Source organism: Microcaecilia unicolor, chromosome 9 (assembly GCF_901765095.1).
Source record: "Microcaecilia unicolor chromosome 9, aMicUni1.1, whole genome shotgun sequence".
Lineage (NCBI taxonomy): Eukaryota > Metazoa > Chordata > Amphibia > Gymnophiona > Siphonopidae > Microcaecilia > Microcaecilia unicolor.
This window is the reverse complement of record NC_044039.1, coordinates 140,153,977-140,180,361: the sequence shown is the minus strand read 5'-3', so window position 1 is coordinate 140,180,361 and position 26,385 is coordinate 140,153,977. Positions and strand designations below refer to the sequence as shown.

The following is a 26,385-nucleotide window of genomic DNA, read 5'->3' as shown; positions in this document are numbered from 1 at the left end:
GAATTTTTGAAGTATCTGATTTAACTTATGTTCATCATTCCTGGACATGTACAATGGGAGTGTCTGGAAGAAATACAGCCATCTGGCCACTATCACCAAGTTATATAGGGCTATTCACCCCAAGAGCGATAGGGGGAGCCCCTGCCACAATTGCAGCCTGACCCTCATGCCATCCATCAGTCCTTTCACATTCCATGCATACACGCTTGCCAGATCTCGGGGAATTCTAATTCCCACATATTTAAGGGCTTCCGCTTCTCACGTTATGTTCAGTGCCAATGTCTGTTGCACATTATCTCCCTCTAATACCTGCAGGGCTCGCGATTTTTGAATGTTTAACGTGTAGGTAGCCCAAGTACTCACTATACCTCTTCACTACCTCCATGATTTTTGGGACAGAGCGTTCTGGGTCTTGGGTGACTATCAACAGGTCATCCGCAAATGCCAGGGTCTTAACTGTTCCCCCTGCCACCTCCTCCTCTCTCTTCAAGGCTCTCAATAACGGTTCCACTGCCAGCACGAACAGAAGGGGTGATAGCGGGCATCCCTGCCTTGTCCCTTGTCGGATTCTAAACGACTCACTCCTCACCCCGTTCATTATAATGGATGCCTGTGGTTTATTATATAAGGCCTTTTAGGTCGTCGTAATACCACCCCTGAACTCCCATATAGCGGAGGACCCTGAACATATAACTCCAATCTATTTTGTCAAACGCTTTTTCGGCGTCCAAGCTTAAGATTAGCGCTGATTTCCCTTCCTGCTGACATTTTGCCATGGCCAAAAGCAACCGTCTGACATTACTTCCTGCCTGTCTATTCCTCACAAATCCCACCTGTTCTTCCCCTATCAGTTGGGGCAGTAACTGTCCCAGCCTCTCCGCCATAATGCGGGCCAGTATTTTAATGTCCACATTGATCAGAGAAATGGGCCTATAGGAGCCTGCACTTGTTTCTGGCTTCCCCGGCTTGTGTATTAAAGTTATAAGAGCTTCATTCGCGTGCCCTGGGAACTCTCTGTCATCTATTGCCTGATCTAAGTATTCCAGAAAACAACAAGGCAACCGATCTGCAAAATCTAAGTATTTACTCAGCACTCCCAGCCCTTGGGCAATGCTTTATAAAATTCTCCAGTGAATCCATCAGGGCCCGGCGCCGAATTACGGGCCAGCTCCCCAATGGCCCCCTGAAGTTCCTTCCCTGTTATAGGCTGATTCAGCTGTGCTAGATCCCTCTGCTGGAGCTGTGGGAATCCCAGATTCGCCAAATAATCTTCCAAATTGTCTGGGGGTTCCTCATGTCTTTATTCATATAACCCCTTAAAATACTCAGTGAAAGTCTGTGCTATCTCCTCACTTTTATATTTCAATGTACCTTGGTGGTCTCTCACCGCTATTATTACTCTATTAGGTCTCCCGGCTTTTACTAGCTTTGCCAAGAGCTCCCCAGCTTTGTTCCCAAAGCGCTGCAGTTTATACTTGTAGTACACTAAGGAGCGCATAGTTTGCTTATGTATTAGGGAGTTAAGGGCCACCTGTATCACCTGGAGTTCCTCTCTAGTGACCCTGCATGGCGCTTTTATATAGTTCTTGCTTTTTTGAGCTGTGTTTCAAGGCGCAAGATTGCTATGGCTTGTTTTTTCTTGCGAGCCTGGGTGAACACTATTATGTCCCCCCATAACACTGCTTTAGCTGCCATCCAGTATAATTTTGGGTCGCTTGTATGTTGGTTACTGAAGCTATCATATTCTTCCCATCTATTGGCTAAATATTGCGTGAATTCTTTATCTCCCTGCAAGTATCCCGGGTATCTCCATCCCCCTCTAGTGTGATAGAATTCTGGGGCCTCAAGTTCCACCCACACCATCGTATGATCTGAGATCTCCGTAGGTCCTATACGCACATCCCGCACCCAGGGGAACACCGCTCTATCCACCAATATATAGTCAATTCGGGAGAGAGTCCCATGTGCCCGTGAAAGGTGAGTGTAGTCCCTCACTTCCGGATTTAAGGACCTCCAAGGGTCCACCAAGTTCAGTGTGCGCATAAATGTAGGCAATGCGTTTGTCCGGGCCCCTCCCTGTGGCGCTATTCTGGGATTGGATGTATGTGATTCTGGGTCTACTATCAGGTTATAGTCGCCCACCAGTATTAGCTTGAGGGAATGTGCTTTATGATCGACTGGGAAAAAGTTGGGGTGTAGTCATTGGGTCCATACAGTGAACCCAGCAAAAATTCTCGGTTTTGGAGCCACAAATGTATCAGGACAAATCGTCCATGTGGGTCCTTAGTAATCAGCTCTGCCCGTGCTGCCACTCCTTTCCGGATTAGTATTGCTACCCCCTGCTGAAGCCAACACCTCCCCCACTCAGGTTCTTTTTAGTTTCTGATGCTCCTCCTCCGTTAGCATAGTTTCTTGCAGACACGCTATTGTCCGCCTTGTGTCTTTGCAAGGCAGCTAATATTTTAGACCTCTTTACAGGCATGGCAATTCCTCCCACGTTCCAGGAAATAATTCGGGTCCCCTTAGTCATGCCCGACCCTCTTTTCTTTTGTTCTTATCGCTCTATCATTTTCCTTAGTGGGAGTCCAGGTGCCCAGCTCCACCCAGCCCTCACCCTTCTCTGAAATCCCAGCGTGTGTTACATGTCAATGCTTCTGCACAGACCTTGTGAGCTCTCCCCTATACCCCCCTTCCCTTCTTCCCTTCCCCTTCACTAGTCCTAGTCCCTTGATAACCCTATCTCCCACCAGTCTAGTAGGTGATACGAGGTCTCGTGAATGCAGACTCCCCCCCACCGTCCACTCTTCTCCAGCTCCAAGCCTCACACATTCTCACAATCACACCTTCCGTATTTTACAGCCATATTTCACAGCCATTGGTCTCCCCTACCACCCTTAAATGTCCTCTTAGTTATTCTTCCCCTCTATCGCATCCAATCTCCCCTCTCATTCCCCAAACTATCTCTCAATTCAACTTACAGTTCCAATTGCGTATTCCCCCAACTCCATCCACACCTGCAGGGTTGGCCTACTGGGCTTTTCAGCCCCAATTTGTCCATGATAAAGTTCATAGGAATATCCTTCAGGCTGGGTCCGAGTGCTGACGGGCGTTCACAAATGCGTGTGCCTCCTCTGGCGTCTTGAAGATTCTCCAGGTTCCATCCTGCATGATTTTAAGTACCGCTGGATAGAGCAGTCGGAACTTTATCTTTGCTTCTGCTAAACTTTTACAGATCGGACCAAACAGCCTCCGCTTCTCTTGCAATTGTAATGAATAGTCCTGAAAGATCTTTATTTATGCTCCCTCGTAGTGCATAGTGTTCCATTTCTCTCGGGCCCCTCTCAGGATTTCTGTCTTATGGATGAAGTTGTGCACTTTGACCATTACCACGCGTGGTCTTGTCGTATTGTCCTGCTTCCTCCCTAGCCTGTGCGCTCTTTCTAAACAGAAGGGGCCCAAGCTATCTGATAGCGCAAATTCCTCTCCTCTTTCATCCACCTTTCCAGCAGGGTGAGCAGCACATGATCTGGGACCGTCTCTGGTATACCAACTATTCTTAGGTTGGATCTTCTAGATCTGTTTTTCAGATCATCTAGCAAATAGTCCTGCGCTTTTATCTGCTGCTGCAGTTTAGCTATTTGATCCGCCATAGCTTTGCTCCCGTCCTCTGCCTCCGACATCCTGTATTCTATATCTCCCGTGCGTCGCACAGTTTCGTCCAATAATCCTTCCAATTTGGTGATTTGGGACGAGAGTTGTTTCAATTGGGGCTGTATCGCCACTTTTACTGCCTCTGTCAGTTGCTGCATTTGCGGGTCTGAGAATAGCAGCAGCGGTTTGGCCAGGCTCGCCGTCATCTTGGGTTCCGCAACCTCTCAGCCCTTGTCTTGTTTTCCCTGGCATCCCCAGTACGTTCCGCACCACAAACTCGTCCATACGATGTGGGGTTAACTCGCCAGGTTTCTTAGTCACTTTCGAGCTGGATTTCGTCCGGGATCGAGGCGAACGGGGGAAGGCTGCCTAGAGAAGAGATCGCTTGCGTCCTCTCTCCTCAATCCATCACATGACCTCCGATCATTTATAAATATGTTAAAAAGCAGCGGTGCCAGCACAGACCCCTGGGGAACACCACTATACTCTTCTCCACTGAGAATACTGACCATTTAACCCTACTCTCTGCTCTCTATCTTTTAACCAGTTTTTAATCCACAACAAACACTACCTCCTATCCCATGACTCTCCAATTTCCTTGAGTCTTTCATGAGGTACTTTTGTCAAATGCCTTTTGAAAATCCAGATACACAATAAATCGACCGGCTCACCTTTTGTTCACCCCTTCAAAGAAATGTAATAGATTGGTGAGGCAAGATATCCCTTCACTAAATCCATGTTGGCTTTGTCTCATTTATCCATGCTTTTCAATAAGCTCTGTAATTTTGTTCTTTATAATAGTTTCTACCATTTTGCCCGGCACCAAGCTGAAGAGCCCTAGCCTAGGTATTTAATTAATAGTTTTGAGTTGTGATTACTTTGTTTGTATAAGTGTTTTTAAGTAGGTTGAAATACAATGTGTTGTATACTTCCGATTTTTGTATGGTCTCCTGATGAAATACCTATGAAATATGGCCTGTGTTGAGACCTAAAGATCTATTGCTAAGAATACATTGCCAATGGAATGAGTCATCAGAAGGTTGCAGACAAAGGAGATGGAGTATTAGTGGTGATTTTCTGACGTGGAGCAGTGGAAATGTCTTAAAAAGCGGATTACAGTACAATCTTGTTACATCAACACAAAGTAGAAATAAGGAAAGACTTAAAACTTTTACATCTAAGTTGGAAAAATTGGTAATATCTTTCTGAAGAAGGATTTTTTTTTTTAAATATATGGACAGAATTGGATTATAGGAAATATCTGCTTCATGTTTGAACTGAAAAAGTAGTGATCCTTTGGAAGTTTTAAAAAGGGTAGTATACTCTAGAGTAAGATGTTGGTGTTTATGGGAGGCAAGGGCTGCTAGGAGTTCCCCAAAGGGGCGAAGGTCTTTCATATCTATCTTGAACTTATTTGCATACTATCTCCCATAAAGCTAGAAGTGCTGTATCAAATACTTTTCAGAGTGTTACCTGAGTAATTGTTATGTAAAAGGATTGTTTTGGGGTTCTTAGTTTTGGGTAGGGGAGGGAGGAACTGGACTATTGGATGTTATCCTTTCTAAGATGGCCTGGGGTTATAAAAGACCAGACACTGGCCATCTTAAAAGTCTGACAAGGTTTAGGATCGGATAAGGAAGGGGAGGGGGGATTTTGGACATTTGACAAAACTGAATGTCCTGGGGTTATAAGAGACCAGAAACTGGCCATCTTAAAAGTCTGACAAGGTTTAGGATCGGATAAGGAAGAGGGGGGGGGTGGATTTTGGATATTCGAACAAATTGAATGGAAAATGAGGATGTAAGGTGGGAGGTAATGGGAGGGTTATCGTAAACAAAAAAGGGATCATGTGTTACTGATTTATTGCTGTCAGATGTTTATTATTCTGTCAGGCTTGCTTGTTGTTATGTAACCATTTGATGTGTTTGTCTAGAATTGTTGATTAGTTGTATGTTGTTGGGTTTTCTTTGATCCTGAATAAAAACCGTTAAACCGTAAAAAGCTTTTTGAATAAAAAGTGTATGAATATTTATTATTTATTTAGATTTTGCTCACACCTTTTTCAATAGTAGCTCAAGGTGAGTTACATTCAGGTACACTGGATATTTCTCTGTCCCAGGAGGGCTCAGGTTGTGAGTACCTAAGGTAACGGAGGGTTAAGTGACTTGCTCAAGATCACAAGGAGCAGCAGTGGGATTTGAACCGGCCACCTCTGGATTGCAAGACCAGTACTCTAACCACTAGGCCACTCCTCCAAGGTATTGACTAGTGGAATAATTGTTTAATATTTTTAAAAGAATTAGTCATGTTTTGAATAGGTAGAATTGTTATTGAATAGTCCTTTATTGTATAATAAATATTCATGAGGCAGATTAGTATGCCTTTCATTTCAATTATATACAAATCTCCCATGCTATTCATTAGGGATATCCTGAAAACCCAACTGGCTGGTGATCCCCCCAGGACAGGTTTGAGAATCACTGATCTAAAATGGAAGGTCACATGAGTTTCAGATGCACCACCTGAGAATATTTTAATCGTATTTTAAATATTCTTATGCAATACAAATGGGAATGATGACTATTTTGAAAATAGTTTTTTTAAAGTTTGCTAAAAAAAAATTTTAAGTTTTGCAGCCTCGTGACAGATTTTTTTATTCACTGAGTATTAGTTAAGCAGACATATAATGTATTATGGGGCCTTTTTACCAAATTGCAGTAAGTTTTTGCATTTTTCCATACCTAAACTGTGAAACTTAATCTAGTCTAACACATGCTTTTAGCAATTGCCTATATCAAACAGATCCTAGGTGGTGTACAATATTAATTTTATTAAAATACTAGTTAAAAAGGCCCGTTTCTGCCTCTGATGATACGGGCGCTAGCGGGCACGGGACTCCCTTCCCCTCCCCTTACGCTAGTCTCCCTGGTGGTCTAGAGGTACCTGTTCAGTTGGGGCAGGAAAGAAAGAGCCCCCTCTTTCCTGCCCGTAGCGGTGCTGCTAGCTGCCCTGCTGCATCTTGTGGGAGTCCGGCTGTCGGCGTTTCAAAATGGCTGCCGAGAGTTGAAGTTTCGCGAGGCAGCTTGAACTCTTGGCGGCCATTTTGAAACTCCGAGAGCCGGACTCACACACGATGCAGCCGGGCAGCTAGCAGCAGCGCTCCGGGCAGGAAAGCAGGTGCTCTTTCGTTCCTGCCCGAGCGAACAGGTACCGCTAGACCACCAGGGATAGTGGCGTAAGGGGAGGGGAGGTGACAGGGGGGAGGGAAGGTGATGAGGGGAAGAGGGGGCGATGGGGGGCGGTACCTTTAAAGGGGCGGGGTGATGGGCACGTGCTCGGCGGTTGCGATTTGTTGGAAGGGGCCTACTGCTCCCCGTGCGTTCATTTGCCTTGTTGTGTACGTGTTCCGCCCTCGACGTCATCACGTGTGACGCGAGGGCAAGGCATGAAGACATGGTGAGTGTTGTGGCTTCACCACCATGAACTTACGAACCGGTGTGTGAGTGCCTGCAGTGACGTCAGTGTCCTCAGAACGTTGAGGGTGCGTTTTATTATAATAGATTACAACAAAATAAATTAAAAAAAAAAAACAACAACTTACTTTACACAGAATTACAATACTTCAAAGAATTAAATACCTTGCAAAATTACAGTACATTAAGAAGAAATAGCTCCTAACAAAAATGTATTAAAAAGAAAAAAAGTTTTCAGCTTCTTTCTAAAAAGAGAATAAGATGGTTCATTCTTAAGGTCAATGGGAAGATTATTCCAATTTGCAGCTGATTGTTAAGAAAACTAATTTCTGTAATTGCTTTTTATAACGAATCCCTTTTGCTGAGGGAAACCTTAGGAAAACATGATCACATGCCCTAAAAGTGTAGGATGCCATAAAAAGCTTTAACATTAGGCATAAATGTTCTGCTGCCTGACCATATAAATATCTGTAAATGAGACAAGAGAGTTTAAACATAACCTTTGCCTGAACCAGTAGCCAGTGCAATTTGACCAACAATAGTGTATCATGGTCATATCTCTCAAGCTAAATATCAGTCTTGCTGCTGTGTTTTGGAGTAAACAAAGTTTCTTTTCCAATACCAACATATACAGAACTGTAGTAATCTAAATGTGACAGAATCAAAGATTGAACTATTAAAGCAAAATGGTTCTGATGAAAATGAGACTGAACTAATCTCAGCTACTTGAGTTTATATAAATCTTTTTAGCAAATTGTTAATTTGAAGTTCAAAAAAAAAAGAGCTGAATAAAAAAAATACAGGAAGATTGAATCACTGTCAAAAGATTTCCCTGACTAGATGTAAGGTATGTTCAAAACTGAATTGCTAAACACAGTAATTTTGTCTTGTCAGCATTAATTGCCTATGTGCTTGTAAATACAGGGAGGGGATGCCCAACATGTACCCTGTATTTACTGCATAGACACAATGTTCTATGCATTGACAGACAGCATGAGTACTCCTGTGCTATCTACCAAAGCATGTAACATGGCACTGGCCCAAAGAAACTGGGGCAGTTAGGCAGATATACATGTATGTGTGTGTGCATATATAGCAGTGGCGTAGCCACGGGTGGGCCTGGGTGGGCCAGGGCCCACCCACTTAGGGCTCAGGCCCACCCAACAGTAGTACACGTTTAGCGGTAGCTGGTGGGGATCCTAAGCTCTGCCAGCGGAAGACTTCCCCCTGATGGTAACAAAAATGCTGCTCTCCACGATACTAGTACCTGCAAATGCTCCATTTTCAGCACATGCCTGCTGCAGATTACCAAGGGGGAGCGAAGCATTTGCCCACCAGCAATTTTTTTTGGTGGGAGGGGGGAGAACACTTGGTGCCCACCCACTTCTTGCCTAGGCCCACCCAAAATCTGCTGTCTGCCTACGCCCCTGATATATAGAGATATAGTCAACTCAACCCCAACCAATCCAATCCCTTTACCAATGTAACTTCCCCCATCAATGGTCACCCCAAATCCAATTTCCCCCTCAGTGGTCTAATTGTCTACTCTTATCCTTGCAGTGCTCTGGGTTCAAAATGGCAGATATGACCCCTAGCAATAGTAGTGTGGTACTACTGCTAGGGGTCAATCTGCCATATAAGGGCACTCATGCCTTATATGGCAGATTGTTCCCTATTGGTAGTACTGCAGGGCTACTGCTAAGGGTCAAATTTACCATGTTTAAACCCAAGGCATGATGACAAATTACTCACCACTGTCAACCTAAGAGTCACCTATATTGATATGCTAATTTATAACAATATATCAGTGAGTATTCCAAGGAATGGTTTCCCCCAGGAAAATATAGACCAAAAAATTTGTGTGAAGATACTCACCACAATGTACAAGTCAGAAAGAAGAATTATGGATGACAGTAAGTCAAATCTGAGAGACACATTATCCTCCAAGGTAAACATTTGGCTTCTAGTATTTATTTTCCCACTTTCATCCTGAGAAGAAAAGAGAAGCCTGTAAGAGCAGCCAGAGGGTTTCTTGCAAAGACAGAGCCTTCAGAAACATAGAAAAATGTAGGCAGATAAAGATTATATAGCCTATCCAGTCTGCCCATCCATGCCATCTACTCTCCCTATCACTCCCTTATCCTATGTACTTGTCCCAAGCTCTCTTGAATTCAAATATTGTTTTGGTCTCCATCACTTCCACTTGGAGACAGTTCACGGAAAGAGTGGTGAATTCGTGGAACAATTTCCTCAGATTACTTCTGAGTCTATCCCCTTTCACCTTAATCCTATGCCCCTTCGCCTCCTGTGCATTGATGCCATGTAGGTATTTAAATATCTATCATATCTCTCCTCTTACATCTTTCTTCCAAAGTATACATATTGAGATTTTTAAGTCTGTCCACATACACATTATGACGAAGATCACTGATCATTTCAGTAGCCACCCTGTTTACCGATTCCATCCTCTTTATATCTTTTTGAAGGTGTGGTCTCCAGAATTGTACACAATATTCTAAATGAGGTCTCACCAGAGTCTTATACGAGTCTTATACAGGTGCATCACCACCTCCTTTTACCTACTGGCCATTCCTCTCCCTATCCACCCAAGCATTCTTCTTGCTTTCGCAGTCACCTCTTCTACCCGATCATCACATACAATCACATCCATGTCCCGCTCCTCTTTTGTGCACAAACGTTTTTCAGCCCCTAAACTGTACCATTCTCTCTGGTTTCTAAAGTCCAAATGTATGACCCTGCATTTTTTAGCATTAAATTTTATCTGCCAAATTCCAGACCATTTCTCTAGCTTTGCTAAGTCCTTCCTCAAGTTATCCACACCAGCTCAGAAGCAACTCAGTAGCTTTCAGCCCATGATTATCAAGGTTCTGCTAAAAGTCCATGGGCTGACCCACAATCTTTAAACCACTGTCATCATCCTATATAATAAAACTCACCCTCAACGTTCTGAGGACACTGACGTCACTGTCAGGTCCTCCGGACACTTCCTTCCGGTTCGAAGCCTTCGTGGTGGTGAAGCCACCGAAAACACTGTGTTGGGGCCCCGCCCTCGCGTCAAACGTGATGATGTCGAGGGCGGAGCAACGGCGTCAGTGGCTTCACAACCAACGATGCAGCACATTGAAGGTGGCGTGCCGAGGACCACAACAATGGCGGCCAGTGCCATCAGAACGCCGAAAGGGGTGAGTAGGGAGGGGGGGAGGTTCAGAAGGAAACCATGCTAGCGCCCGTTTCATTAACGCAAGAAACGGGCATGTTTTACTAGTATTCTATAAATGGCACCTAACTTTAAGTGCTCTTTATAGAACAGCGCTATTTTTTCTGTGGCGATTTTTTAGGCACCATTTATAGAATTTAGTCCCAAATGGGTCCTTTTTAAACCTCTTATTTATTATACTAATCACTATTTAAGAGTCTTTTGCTTTATATGTGTTATATTAGATGAGTTTTGAATTTATTTTGATAGTATCAATGAGATTTTTAAATGCATGTTATGGTATTTATGGGAGTATTTATGCTTATTCATTTATGAGGTTAAGTAACGAAGGGAACAAGACCTTGGCAATGAACTGTGTGATGTTCTACTATATAAAAAGGCATATCAGGGCTTATTTCCAATGCTGATCTTAGGGAATGTTTTCATACGATACATAGAGCATATTTTACCCAATCACAACTATATAAGGCGCTGAAGCTCAAAGCTTACTGTGCTTGCAACATTTGATTTAGACTGGTTATAGCCAGTCTAGTGCACGTTATTCAGGTCGCTTTTACCATTTGCAGTAGCAGCTATTGATAATTCTATACAAATGTACTACAACAAGCTTATTAATATTAAAATGGGTATTCCACGTGATGTACGGAAAGGAGTACCTACCCTTAATGGTCAAAATGTTCTGACGGGGTTCAAAGGAATCCCCACCAGGCCTTCTGGAATCCTGTAGGGATGGATGCAGCTCCTGCGATGTACAGTACATCCGGGTCGCCTTGTGCCATGGTCGCCGGTGCCTCCTCCTCCTGATCAGCACACACCCACGGGCCAGCACATCGGGTCATCTGATCTACAGGCGTATGCATGTGGCAACTAGCAATTGGGTGACTTCCCAGTTCTGCCCCCTGACGCAGCACAGAACAACTTTTTGCACACACAGGTACAGGAAGTAGAGGACTAGTCAGAGCTGCACGCGGTAGGAGGCTTGGAGGGGAGCTGCATGTGGTAGGAGGCTGCCTTGGAGCTATATGTGTGCGTGCACAGGAAGGAAGCAGAGGAATCTGTGGAGCTGCACACAGTAGGAGGCTTGGGTGGAGCTATCTGTATGCTCAATAGAGATCTATTTTCATAGGAACAGGGTCAGGAAGACAACAGGAGAACTGTTGGTAGGTATCTTATTCCATTTATACAAATTACTCAAAAATATAGCTGTTTTAGGGGTGAGAAACAAATAACACTATGCACTCTATGTAGGTGCAAGAAAAAAAACATTTTTAAGCATAATTGTTCTCAAAAGGTAAAATTATGTATAATCATACCTGATAATTTTCTTTCCATTAATCATAGCTGATCAATCCATAGACTGGTGGGTTGTGTCCATCTACCAGCAGGTGGAGATAGAGAGCAAACTTTTGCCTCCCTATATGTGGTCATGTGCTGTCGGAAACTCCTCAGTATGTCGATATCAAAGCTCCATCCGCAGGACTCAGCACTTAGAGAATTACACCCACGAAGGGACACTCTGCCCAGCTCACCACCGCCGAAACGGGGGAGGGGAATTAACCCAGCTCATCCCCACACAAGTGGGGGAGGGGAATCCGTCCAGCTCATCCCCGCGGAGCGGGGGAGGGACACCACACCCGCCGATGCGGGGGGGATCTGGCTTATCCTGCAACCGCAACCGCGGGAGGAGCTGACTGACCCTAACACCGCCGAAGCGGGAGGGGTACAAAACTGCCCTACAGCCGCACGAAGCGGGAGGGAGTGCCGGCAGAATTTTAAGTCTCAATCCAGCCCCGTAAAACGGAGGGGAGAGGAATGCAGCAGCTCACTGTAACACAAACTCGTCTTAACTCTTGAAGAATCCAAGTGAAAAAACTTGAACACGAAGTCTTTCTGAAGTAACTGAAGACTGAACTTGAACCTGAAATGCAACCAGAATAAAAACAGTACAGATATCTGGGAGGGGCTATGGATTGATCAGCTATGATTAATGGAAAGAAAATTATCAGGTATGATTATACATAATTTTACCTTCCATATCATCAAGCTGATCAATCCATAGACTGGTGGGATGTACCGAAGCAGTACTCACCCAGGGCGGGACATAGAAATCCCTGACCGCAACACTGAAGCTCCAAACCGGGCCTCCGCCCGAGCAGCCACAGTCAAGCGGTAATGCTTGGAGAATGTATGGGCCGAAGCCCAAGTTGCCGCCTTGCATATCTCTTCCAAGGAGACGGAACCGGCCTCTGCCATCGAGGCCGCCTGAGCTCTTGTGGAGTGAGCCTTCAGCTGGATAGGCGGCACCTTCCCCGCGGCCACATAAGCCGCTGCAATGGCTTCCTTGACCCATCTTGCCACTGTAGGCTTAGCAGCCTGCAGACCCCTACGAGGACCTGCATACAGGACAAACAGATGATCCGATTTCCGGAAATCATTGGTCACTTCCAAGTATCTGATGATGACTCGTCTCACATCCAGATATTTAAGAGCAGAATACTCCTCTGGGTAGTCCTCCCTACGAAAGGAAGGGAGACAGAGCTGCTGATTCACATGGAAGCGAGAAACAATCTTGGGCAGAAAGGAAGGCACTGTGCGAATAGTCACTCCTGCCTCAGTGAACTGTAGAAAAGGCTCTCGACATGAGAGCGCCTGGAGCTCGGAAACTCTTCTGGCTGAAGTGATAGCCACCAAAAAGACTGCTTTCAACGTCAGGTCTTTCAGAGATGCCCTTGACAAGGGTTCAAACGGCGGCTTCTGCAATGCTCTTAGCACCAGGTTGAGATTCCACGCAGGCACCACTGAGTGCAGAGGAGGGCGCAGGTGATTAACTCCCTTGAGAAAGCGCACCACATCTGGCTGCGAAGCCAGGGAAGCACCCTTCAGGCGGCCCCTGAAGCAAGCCAGAGCCGCTACCTGGACTTTAAGGGAACTGAGCGACAGGCCTTTCTCCCGACCTTCTTGCAGGAACGCCAACACTGAAGAAATTGGAGCAGTGAAAGGAGAAAGTGAGCCTGCTTCACACCACGCTGCAAAGATACGCCAAACCCTGGCGTAAGCAGTAGAAGTAGAGCGCTTCCTCGCTCTCAGCATAGTGGCGATGACCTTGTCTGAGAAGCCCTTCTTCCTCAGACGCTGCCGCTCAATAGCCAGGCCGTAAGACCAAAGGGGGAGGGATCCTCCATCACCACGGGACCCTGATGTAACAGGCCCTGCTCCACTGGCAGCCGCAGAGGATCGTCGACTGAGAGCCTGATCAAGTCCGCATACCAGGGACGTCTGGGCCAATCCGGACCCACCAGGATTACCCTGCCGGGATGCTTTGCCACCCGGTCTAGCACCCTGCCCAACATGGGCCAGGGCGGGAACACATAGAGAAGCTCTTGTGTCGGCCACTGTTGGAGAAGAGCATCTACTCCCAGGGATCGAGGGTCCCGTCCTCTGCTGAAAAAGCGCGGCACTTGGCAATTGGCCGATGACGCCATCAGATCTAGGCTCGGCTGGCCCCAGCGCTTCGTGATGTCCAAGAACGCCTGAGCAGATAGCTGCCACTCTCCGGGCTCCAAGGTATGGCGACTGAGAAAGTCCGCCTTGACATTCATGACTCCGGCAATGTGGGCCGCTGACAGCTGTTCCAGGTTCGCTTCTGCCCACTGGCATAGACTCATAGCCTCCTTGGCTAGAGGGGCGCTCTTGGTACCTCCCTGGCGGTTGACATAGGCCACAGCCGTGGCATTGTCCGACAGGACCCGTACAGGCTTCAACACCAGTACCGGGATGAACTCCAAAAGCGCCAACCGAATGGCTCTGAGTTCCAGGAGGTTGATAGACCACTTTGCCTCTGCAGGAGACCAGAGCCCCTGCGCTGTCCTTCCCAAACAGTGGGCTCCCCAGCCCGACAAAGAGGCGTCCGTCGTGACGACAATCCACTCTGGGGTCACCAGAGGCATTCCCGCAGACAACTTGTCTGTCTGCATCCACCAGCTCAGCGCCTTGCGCACTGCTGGATCCAAGGGAAGGCGCACAGCATAATCCTCCGACATCGGAGTCCAGCGCTGCAGCAGAGAGTGTTGAAGTGGTCTCATATGAGCCCTGGCCCAGGGCACTACTTCCATCGTGGCCGTCATAGAGCCCAACAGCTGCACATAGTCCCAAGCCCAAAGAGGAGAGGCTACTAGGAACTGGTCCACCTGAGCCTGAAGTTTGACAATCCGATTGTCTGGCAGGAACACTCTGCCCACTTGGGTGTCGAATCGAACTCCCAGATACTCCAGGGACTGAGTCGGGCGCAGCTGGCTCTTCTCCCAGTTGATGATCCATCCCAGGGAGCTCAAAAGAGCAACTACCCGGTCCACAGCTTTGCCGCACTCTGCATAAGAGGGGGCTCGGATCAACCAGTCGTCCAGATAAGGATGGACTTGTACTCCTTCCTTTCGCAGGAAAGCCGCTATGACCACCATTACTTTGGAAAAGGTCTGCGGAGCAGTAGCCAACCCGAACGGGAGGGCTCTGAACTGGAAGTGTCGGCCCAGGACTGCAAAACGCAGAAAGCGTTGATGAGGAGGCCAGATGGGAATATGCAAGTATGCTTCCTTGATGTCCAAGGATGCCAGGTACTCCCCTGCCTTCACTGCCGCTATAACAGAGCGGAGAGTCTCCATGCGAAAGTGCCGCACTTTCAAGGCCCGATTGACCCCTTTGAGGTCGAGGATAGGCCGGACAGAACCTCCTTTCTTTGGTACCACAAAGTAAATGGAGTAACGCCCCTTGCCAAGCTGACTTCCTGGCACCGGAACGACCGCACCCAGGCGGATCAGATTGTCCAAAGTCTGCTGCACTGCCACAGCTTTGACCGGAGACTTGCAGGGAGAGAGTACAAACCCGTCTCTTAAGGGTCGGCAGAACTCTAGCTTGTAGCCGTCTCTGATGACTTCCAGCACCCAAGCGTCTGAAGTTATTGTGGTCCACTCGCCCAGAAACGAGGACAGCCGTCCTCCAATCTGCACTGGGGCGTGGACCAAGACCCCGTCATTGGGTACGAGACCCTGGGGGAGGACCGGAGGGAGCACCTCCGGGACGGCGGTCTCTGCGAAAGGAATGCTGCTTGGGGGAGAAAGTCCTCTTAAAGGAAGAGGGGGCAGAAGAACCCGACCTGCCCGGGCGGTACCGACGGGCTTCCTGAAACCGTCCTCTGGAGGTACCGGGACGAGCACTAGCCCGAGTCCTGACCTCTGGTAACTTCTTGCCCTTAGACGTGCCGAGATCGGTCACGATTTTGTCCAGCTCGACCCCAAAGAGCAGCTTGCCTTTAAAAGGCAATCTAGCCAGGCGGGATTTAGAGGCGTGGTCAGCAGACCAATGTTTCAGCCAAAGCCACCGCCGCACAGAGACTGTCTGAGCCATGCCTTTAGCTGAGGCTCTCAAGACATCATACAGCAAGTCTGCCAAATAGGCTAAGCCCGATTCCAGGGCCGGCCAATCAGCCCTCAAGGAATGATCCGAGGGGGAAGCCCGCTGCACCATAGTCAGGCACGCCCTGGCCACATAGGAGCCGCAAACTGAGGCCTGCTAACTTAAAGCAGCCGCCTCAAAGGACGACCTTAAGGCCGCCTCCAATCTTCTGTCTTGGGCGTCCTTTAGGGCCGTGCCACCTTCCACTGGCAACGCCGTTTTCTTAGTCACCGCAGTGATTAAAGAATCCACGGTAGGCCACAGATAGGCCTCACGCTCACTCACAGCCAAAGGATAGAGGCGGGACATAGCCCTAGCCACTTTAAGGCTCGCTTCTGGGGCATCCCATTGAGCCGAAATTAAGGTGTGCATGGCATCATGCACGTGGAAGGTTCTAGGCGGGCGCTTCGTCCCCAGCATAATGGCAGAGCCAACAGGGGCTGAGGGAGAGACGTCCTCCGGAGAGGAAATCTTCAAAGTGTCCATGGCCTGAAACAACAGGTTGGGCAAATCCTCTGGGCTAAAAAGCCGCGCTGCAGAGGGGTCATCCGCTCCAACCGAGCGGGGATCCGTCTCCTCCAAGGAATCCGCAAAGGACCGTTGGGAGACCTCAGACACGCTGCCCTCATCTACATCGGAGGAGACAAATTCCTCCAAGGCCTGGGAATCAACCCGAGGGCGTTTGCCTCTGGGAACCTCAACCTCTTTACCAGACGAGGGAGCAGGGGCAGCGTTGTGCATGAGGAAGGCCTGATGCAGCAGCAAAACAAACTCGGGGGAGAAACCCCCCAGACTGTGCACTTCCGCAGCCTGGGCAACAGCCCTAGACGCACTCTCAACCGGCGCTCGAAATAGCAGGGGAGAGACATGCTGCGCATCCAAAATGGCGTCCGGCGCGAAACTCCGCGAAGGAGCCGCGCGGGAAGAACGGCTCTTAACATTAGCCGGTTTTGTGCCGTCGCCCAAATTAAGGGCGTTCATGGCATTAATGTCTCCAACCTCAAGGGCGGCCCCCGAAGAAGCCGTCCGAGCCGCGTGGCCGGCCAAGATGGCGGAGGCGAGGAGCGGGGGATGGGCGTTTATGGCGGGAAAAACCGCCACGCCGGAGGAAGGACCGGGACATTCATCGGTCACTAAACTGTCACCCATCAAGGGCGAATCAGGCTGTAAAACCCCCGCATCCCCTCTAGAAGCGCTCCAGCGATCTGGGGAGCGACCCTTTGCGCCCTCGCCCTCCGACGCCATATGCCACGAGGAGAAGAATCGGGGAACCCCCTGCCCGCTAAAAAAAGGTAAAATTACCTGCTTGCCGCTCCGAGCTGTAACGAACTGGTGTCCCAGTGAGTAGCTGCAATGAACGTTTAAATAAACGTCAAAATAAACGCCTTTAAAGACGTTTAAAATTTTTTTTTTTTTAAACGGAGCCAGCGGGAGGGGGGAGAAAAGGAGGGACCTGGCACCACCAGGTTTGCACTTGCTCAAAAGAGCCCTCAACCCCAGGCCTCAACAAAACCTAAGGATTAGGCTTGGAGGCCTAGCCAGAGCTGCTGCTGTGTGTGACCACCACCTGCTGAGATAGAGAACATACTGAGGAGTTTCCGGCAGCACATGACCACATATAGGGAGGCAAAAGTTTGCTCTCTATCTCCACCTGCTGGTAGATGGACACAACCCACCAGTCTATGGATTGATCAGCTTGATGATATGGAAGATTGCATTTTTATGGATTCACTTTCACTGGCTCACATGACCTGTTAAGGCATCCCACAGCATTTAAAAAAAAAAAAAAACAACAGTTTTTATCCAACTGGGAAATTAAATATTAAACTGAAGCAGGACACCACAATATGCCTTCATTCATAGGAGCCAATTTTTTCAAAACGATTGGGGTGCTAAACCCAGTGGAAATTACACTGCTCTGGACATAGTCAAAGAGTTTGCTCAACAATGGGAGTGATCAAGCATCCACAGAGCCGGCTCCTACGTTGTCACTGCAGTAACCGAAGGAACACTCAGAGTGCTTATTCAACGTAAGCAAGGAGTGGACTCAGTGGGAGCCCCACTAGTAGGTGTTCCCCAGAAAATTGGAGGGAAGTAAAAAGAAGAATGTTGGGACTAGAGGTGTCTAGAATTTTCCCTCCCTAGAAAGAGTCCAGAAGGGAAAGGGAATTGGGACTTGATATACCGCCTTTCTGTGGGGTTTTTTGCAACTACATTCAAAGCGTTTTACATATTCAGGTACTTACTTTTGTACCAGGGGCAATGGAGGGTTAAGTGACTTGCCCAGAGTCACAAGGAGCTGAAGTGGGAATCGAACTCAGTTCCCCAGGATCAGAGTCCACTGCACTAACCACTTGGCTACTCCTCCCACCCAGAGGACCCCCTTCCTTATTATTCTCATTGCTCTGCTTGTGTTTTATTCACCTGGGGAAGATCCAATAAATGGGTATTTTTATACAAATCGCTACCAGCCTTCCCTGGTCTTTCATTGGCTGGGTGTGTTTTTGAGAACAGATGATCACAGCTGGGTCCAAACACTGTAGATAGACTTCTGTTTCTGCATAGACTTAAGAAATAGCTGCCAATATTCCTGACTAGTTACTGTCCTCTTCCTTAGTGGTCAGTCTCTAGTTTAAGATTGGGGAATGGGGAGGGGTAGAATACTGGCTTTATGCCTGTTTTGGTGGATGTTTGTTTGTTTACATTTGTATTTTCATTAAAACTTAATAAAAACTAAAATAACCTTCAGAAGTAAATACTTTTTTTTATGGGTACTAGCAGGGATGGAGAAAGGATTTGTCCCTGTGCAACCCTCAAGTCTGGAGCTGTCGTTGCATGAGGACATCTTCAGTGGAGCAGTCTGCTTGCATTTTTTAATAGTATCCGTACATGTGTGTGAAATGTGACATGTGTGTGCAACCCTCACGTTAACAGTAGTGTTAAAAAGTTGAGGAAAAAAATACATGTGACGTCACTAGACGTGTTTGGCGCCTTTTTTTTTCCTGGGCACGCGTAGAACATCAACACTTTCTGAGAAACTGTTCTGCGCATGTGTTAGGCACTTTCCCTACTGAGCCACTTGCAGAATTTCCGTGCATCTCATTTGCATGCCATTTTTTTCAGCATTGATCGCTATTTCAAAAATGGTAATTTCAACCACAGCTACAGATACACTTGGTATATAACAGTAACTTTTGTGCATCGGGACCTAATCTGGGTAGAACATAGTCCTCCCCTTTATGTGGTAAACGCCTGGGCTCTGAAAATATTCTATATCATTCATCTTGGGCATGCCCCAAGATTAGACAATTTTGGACTTCGATAGTTCAGTATGTCTATTATTTCAAGATGCACTATTACTAATTCACTGGAACATCTAGTACTAGATCGAACAGAGGCTTGTAGGGGGAATCTAAGGGGATACACTTCTAATTTGTAAAATGTGTCTGGTAGCCATGAAATGTATTTTGCAGTTGTGGGCAGCCACTAAGCCCCCACTTAATGAAAATGGAAGAATCAAGTGCATCAACTCCTTGTTTGGGAGGCATGGGAGGCTCATGGTTTTCCTAAGGGGCAGATGTCTTATTTTAAATACTTTGTAATCTGACTGGAACAGGGGCCTAATATCAATTAGCACAGGAACGGGGTTCATTGGGATCCCACGGGAATCCCCTTCAGGCCGGTGGGAGTACCGTGGAGACGAAAGGGGGCTTGCGGGATTCCCGTGGGGATGGAAGAAGTTCCTGCAGGGTTCCCCTTGGGGACAGGCGTACCTTTAATCCTGCAGCTTCTAGCAGTCTGTGCCCAGCACTGCCAACGAGCTCCAGTGCATGTAATCGACGAGCCTTTGCCTCAACTCCAAAGAGGAAGCGCATGCAAGCATGTGGGCGTATCCGCCACAAAGCACATACTTGATTGGTAAGGAGGAGGTCTGGTGTGCGACTCCACCAATCAGATGGATCCGCTCTGGAGCTCTACTGCTCTAGCCACGTTCTCTAAGGGCTCTAATAGGAGAGCAGCAATGGAAATGAGTCACGCTGCTGAGTGAGCACAGAAGACTACAGCCAGGTCTGCTACCACTGCATATTATACAGTAATGGCTCAAAAGGCAGTGGTCCATCATCAGCAGAGAGGAAGCAGCAGCTAAGGAGAGGAACAAAAACATGGGCACCAGAGGAGAGAGGGAGACAGCAGGAGCTGAGCAGCTGTATGGTGGCACCAGACCAGAGGAGTGGTAGGAAGTGGGGAACTTGGAAGTGGTTTTGTTTTTCTTGATCAGCTGGCTGTTTGTATCACAGTTGCAGCTAAATCATACTTTGTTTCTTTTGTTGAGGGTTTTAAGTGTCTTGCCATTGTTGGCATTTTGCTCAGTACAGTAGGAAATACATTTTTAAAGTTATTTCTCCTGTTTTACAGAAACTGATTCAGTATTTCAGTCCTGTGTAATTTTGTTATGGCAATGGTAAAGAAAGCTACTACTACTACAAAACATTTCTATAGCGCTACCAGTCATACGCAGCGCGTCACAATTGAACATGAAGAAAAGACAGCCCATGCTCAAAAGAGCTTACAATCTAAATCAGGACAGACAGGACAAATAAGGGATAAGGGTAGGACAGACAAATAGGACACATAGGGAAAAAGGGACTATTGAAGACAGGAAGACAAGATAAAGGTTACGAGCAGGTGACAAGTTAGGAATTAAAAGCAGCATCAAACAGGTAGGCCTTTAGCCCGGATTTGAAGGCGGCTAGGGATGGAGCTTCAAGTAATGGCTCAGGAAGTCTATTCCAGGCATAAGGTGCGGCGAGATAAAAGGAACTGAGTCTGGAGTTAGCTGACATTCAAAAACTTATTGATTCAAACAGTGACCGTGATTCATATACGAAAAATAAGGGTAAGATTGAAGTATGGAATTTCATTAAATCAGTATTGGTTGATGACAAATAAGTACATTTTGTGCTTTGCTTGATATGCAAGACAATTCTCTCTTCGAGTTCACGTGATGAGACAAACAGCTTATGGGCTCACAAGGACTACTGTGCAAACCGTATGCCAGTAAGAAAGATTACAGCTGTACAAGGCTTTTCTCTATCTAGTAACACCAACAAATCTGAAGTAGCAGACGTGGTCGCCATGTGTGCAACAGATGCGAGGCCTTTTTCTATTGTTGAAGGGGATGGATTCAGAAATTTAGCATCAAAGCTCATCTCCACTAGTGCTAAATATGGGAATTAATTAATTAATTACTTATTTGGTTCATTTCTACCCCACATTTTCCCACAAATGCAGGCACAATGTGGCTTACAGGAATTAGAAAAGAAGTGACATACAATACATGGATGGTATAGATGAAAGCTAAGGTAGCGCTAATCACATTGAATGTTGACCTGGACCAAGTCATCCCCTGTGGGTCAACTGTCTCTCGTCATCTTGATGATGTTGTGGAGAAAGAGATCACACTCATCGACAAGCTAACTTTAGAGCCACAGTTTGGAGTGACAACTGACCTCTGGACACGACACGACACGACACAAAACAAAACAACCACAGCTACATAACTGTGATTGTACAGTATATTGATAACTGGCAAACTGAATCGTGTATCTTGGCTACTATATTACTGGATGAAAATCATACTTTGGAAAATATAAAACTGTCAGTGAAGTCAATTCTGAACGAGTTGTGTACAACGTCAAGACAATGTGTTCACTGCAGACAATGCCAGTAATATGAAGGCTGATTTTGAGAAAACATGTGGATCATGTCATAATCTAAATCTTGTTTTGTCATATGGACTGCAGCAGACAAGTTCATATGGCACTGGTTTGCCTTCTGAGATAGCCCAACTTATTGGCACCTCAAAAGAACTAGTCACTGTGGCAAAATGGTGAATTTTCCAGCATGTGAATTATAAGAATATTTCTTAGAGTGTATTTCTCTAGTTTGGCCAGCAGGTGGTGCACGTTTTATGTTTATAGCTGTTACAGAGAAATAAATGACTGTTCCTTCTTTAGTTTAACACAAAGGAAGTAACCTGCAGTGATGTGGCCAACTACTTAAAAAAAAAATGTTCTGGGCTCTGATTGGCCCAGGAGCTCAAATTCAGTCTGGAAATACTAGATTTTTCTCCAGTTTCTGTTTTGAAGTCGAAAGAGAAAGACCTCTTTACTGAGACCCTGTGAGCAGTTATATTCTGTAACCTGTGAGCAGCTATATTTCCTGTACTTCCTAGGCACTATCCAGGTAGTGACTAAATGTTTAGCTGGTTTTAATATTGATCCATATTCAGTTACCTGTTATTGTGTGCTGTTTTTGTTTCATCTGTTTTTATGGTTCACTGTTCAATATTTTTATGACAATAAACCTTTTAGTTTGTTTATTGACTCGGCTTATCTGGACCGACTAAGAATCCTGGTGGTTTGTGTGTTGGGTCTGAGTGCTTTCTAGAAACTGTGGAACCAGTGGGAGTATGGCCCCAGTAACCTAGAAATCACCTGGGATAACTTGTGGGTGGGAGACTCACCCAGATGCAAGTGAAACCTAGTGCATGGGAATGGAGGGTTGACTAGTATAGGATACATGCCCACATGCCTATGCAGTGCTGGGGACAGACCCTCCAGGTGGCTGCAGGCTTAGCCCCAGATGGGTGCTAGGCATTCTGTGACAGTAGTAAAAAGAACAAAAGTTAACAATCAGCTGGTAACAACACTTAAACTGTAGTAACACGATGGAATAGTATGCTGTTAACACTGAAATAAGTGGCAACAAATTTTTCAGATATCCATACACCAAGGGCTGAGCCAGGTTTTTAATAGAAATTCTTTTTGCCTGCTGGCTGATATCAATGAAGACTTGTTGACTGATGTTATTCAAGTTTTGGAACCAGTTGATGTGGCCACAAAATGCCTCTCTACCAACAAAAAAGCCCTTCATTGCATCTGGTGTTACATACCAAGTAAAGCTGCAAAAACACTTCACTTAAAAGGCTTCTGATGCCCCTACACAAGCCAATGGTGAGGCCCCACCTGGAGTACTGTGTTTCGTTTTGGAGGCCATATCTTGCTAAAGATGCAAAACTTGAAATGGTCCAGAGGAAGGCAACAAAAATGATATGGGGCTTGCGCCAAAGACATATGAGAAGAGACTGGAAGACCTGAATATATCCTAGAGGACAGGAGGGACAGGAGAGATATGATACAGACATTTAAATACTTGAAAGGTATTAATATAGAAACAAATATTTTCCAGAGAAGGGAAAATGGTTGTAGGATGGGCTGGAGAGAGCTTTGACGGAAACTCCAGTAATCTGAAACATGAGGATAGTGCAGGGCAGAATTTTATGGTCTGTGTCCCGCAAATGACTTCAGATAGGCTGGAATGGGCTTTGATGGCAACTCCAATAACAGAGCCAGGCGGACTTCTACGGTCTATGTCCCAGAAACACCAAAGAAATACCATGATCAAGTACACCATAATGTTCACTTCTGATTTATTCTTGAATTGATAATGAATACAACTGTTGGGCAGACCGGATGGACCATTCAGGTCTTTACTTACCATCAATTACTATGTTACTATGACAGTAGCAACATCTTACAACTAAAAAACCATGGGAGGCGGGGCTAGTGCTGGGCAAGACTTCTATGGTCTGTGCCCTGAAAATGGCAGATACAAATCAAGGTAAGGTATACACAAAAAGTAGCACATATGAGTTTATCTTGTTGGGCAGACTGGATGGACCGTGCAGGTCTTTTTCTGCCGTCATCTACTGTGTTACTATCCAGCTCATAATCGAAAGTGATCGCCGGCCATTTCCCGACACAAATCGGGAGATAGCCGGCGATCTCGGAAAAGCGGCAAAATCGGTATAATCGAAAGCTGCTTTGACAGCATCGCCACTTTCCCGTCACCTCGCCGACGAAAGTTCAAAGGGGCGTGTTGGCGGTGAAGCGAAGGCGGGACATGGGCGGGTATGGGCGTGGCTACCAGATAGCCGGCTTTCGCCGATAATGGAAAAAAAATATGGCGTAAAGCAGTATTTTGCCGGGTTTACTTGGTCCTTTTATTTTCATGATCAAGCCTCAAAAAGGTGCCCAATGACCACCGGAAGGAAGCGGAGATGACTTCCCCGTACTCTCCCAGTGGTCACTAACCCCCTTCCACCAAAAAAACCCCACTTTAAACACTTTTGTTTCCAGCCTGTATGCCAGCCTCAAATGCTGTACCCACCTCCATGACAGCAGAATGTGTTCTGTCCTCTGACAGCCTTTACCTGCTTGTGATGTGGCTCTGGGGTGAGTGTGACACGTTTTCTGTTATTTGCACTGCAGAGTCACATCAGCAATGCATTGTGTTGGGTGTAGGTATTGGTAGTTGGTAGGCTCTACTCCCCTGGTGCTTTCCCCCTGCTTACTGGGTCAAAGTGTGCCCTGTTTTGTTTCCTGTTGTAGTCCATGCAGTAGTGGCTATTTTTGTAAGCCAGTTTTAGTTCCCTTTCCTGTGTTACCCACGTTAGAGAACGTAGTTCTTACCTTGAATGGTGCTGAAAGAGGGCATTGTACACCATTGTGCCAGCTCAGACCTACTGCTAATCTTAGTACCAGGGGACTCTTTGCCAGTGGGGCACAACCTCTGATCTGCAGTTAACTGTGAGTAAACGTGCTTATTTCAAGAAAGGACTTTTTCAGAGAGATTAGTCTTCAGGTGTGAACTGGTGTGCCAAAGTTATAAAGCAGCAATAAGTCCTAGAGGCTGTATGCAGGTCCCTGAAGCAGTTTTAATGGGTGCAGTACATTTGTGGGTAGTGGGTTTTTTTTGGGGGGGGGTTGGGGGGCTCAGCTCCCAAAGTAAGGGAGCTATGCACGTGGGAGCTTTTCTGAAGTCCACCGCAGTGACCCCTAGGGAACCCGGCTGGTGTCCTGCCATGTCAGGGGGGCCAGTGCACTAAAAATGCTGGCTCCTCCCATGGCCAAATGCCTTGGATTTGGCCGGGGTTTGAGATGGCCGACATAACTTTCCATTATCGCTAAAAAACGAAGCCGCCCATCTCAAACCCCGGCCAAATCCAAGGCATTTGGCTGGCCGGAACCGTATTATCGAAACAAAAGATGGCCGGACATCTTTTTCGAAAATACGGGTCTGGCCAGCTGTTTGCGGCACCGCAAAAATACATCGCCGGCCATCTATTTCGCCGGCGCCGTTCGATTATTCCTCTCTACGTATGTTAACATGCTGAATAAATACTTGACAATTGATCAGTAGCATTTTACTGCAGCATCGCTGGATCCATGGTTTAAAAACAACTTTGGAACATTAGCACCAACTGAATATGCACAGGCACTGTCCAACCTGAAAGAGAGCGAATGCTACATACCTGTAGAAGGTATTCTCCGAGGACAGCAGGCTGATTGTTCTCACTGATGGGTGACGTCCACGGCAGCCCCTCCAATCGGAATCTTCACTAGCAAAGTCCTTTGCTAGCGCACCGCGCATGCGCGGCCGTCTTCCCGCCCGAAACCGGCTCGAGCCGGCCAGTCTCGTATGTAGCAAAAGAGATACAAGGGAAGACTCAACTCCAAAGGGGAGGCGGGCGGGTTTGTGAGAACAATCAGCCTGCTGTCCTCGGAGAATACCTTCTACAGGTATGTAGCATTCGCTTTCTCCGAGGACAAGCAGGCTGCTTGTTCTCACTGATGGGGTATCCCTAGCCCCCAGGCTCACTCAAAACAACAACCATGGTCAATTGGGCCTCGCAACGGCGAGGACATAACTGAGATTGACCTAAAAAATTTACCAACTAACTGAGAGTGTAGCCTGGAACAGAACAAACAGGGCCCTCGGGGGGTGGAGTTGGATCCTAAAGCCCAAACAGGTTCTGAAGAACTGACTGCCCGAACCGACTGTCGCGTCGGGTATCCTGCTGCAGGCAGTAATGAGATGTGAATGTGTGGACAGATGACCACGTCGCAGCTTTGCAAATTTCTTCAATTGAAGCTGACTTCAAGTGGGCTACTGACGCAGCCATGGCTCTAACATTATGAGCCGTGACATGACCCTCAAGAGTCAGCCCCGCCTGGGCGTAAGTGAAGGAAATGCAATCTGCTAGCCAATTGGATATGGTGCGTTTCCCTACAGCCACTCCCCTCCTATTGGGATCAAAAGAAACAAACAATTGGGCGGACTGTCTGTTGGGCTGTGTCCGCTCCAGGTAGAAGGCCAATGCTCTCTTGCAGTCCAATGTGTGCAGCTGACGTTCAGCAGGGCAGGAATGAGGACGGGGAAAGAATGTTGGCAAGACAATTGACTGGTTCAGATGGAACTCCGACACGACCTTTGGCAAGAACTTAGGGTGAGTGCGGAGCACTACTCTGTTATGATGAAATTTGGTGTAAGGGGCCTGGGCTACCAGGGCCTGAAGCTCACTGACTCTACGAGCTGAAGTAACTGCCACCAAGAAAATGACCTTCCAGGTCAAGTACTTCAGATGGCAGGAATTCAGTGGCTCAAAAGGAGGTTTCATCAGCTGGGTGAGAACGACATTGAGATCCCATGACACTGTAGGAGGCTTGACAG

General features: G+C 46.9%; 1 protein-coding gene across 4 annotated transcripts in view; it reads right to left on the bottom strand.

Annotated features, from left to right (window-relative positions):
* The window catches only part of TMEM62 (transmembrane protein 62), a 121,824-nt gene that overhangs the window by 37,659 nt on the left and 57,780 nt on the right, over positions 1–26,385 (bottom strand). For all 4 annotated transcript variants that reach the window (XM_030214511.1, XM_030214509.1, XM_030214510.1 and 1 more), the window contains one exon: positions 9,000–9,113. In XM_030214511.1, the coding sequence (XP_030070371.1) occupies positions 9,000–9,113 (114 nt within the window). The remainder of the gene's footprint in view (positions 1–8,999; positions 9,114–26,385) is intronic.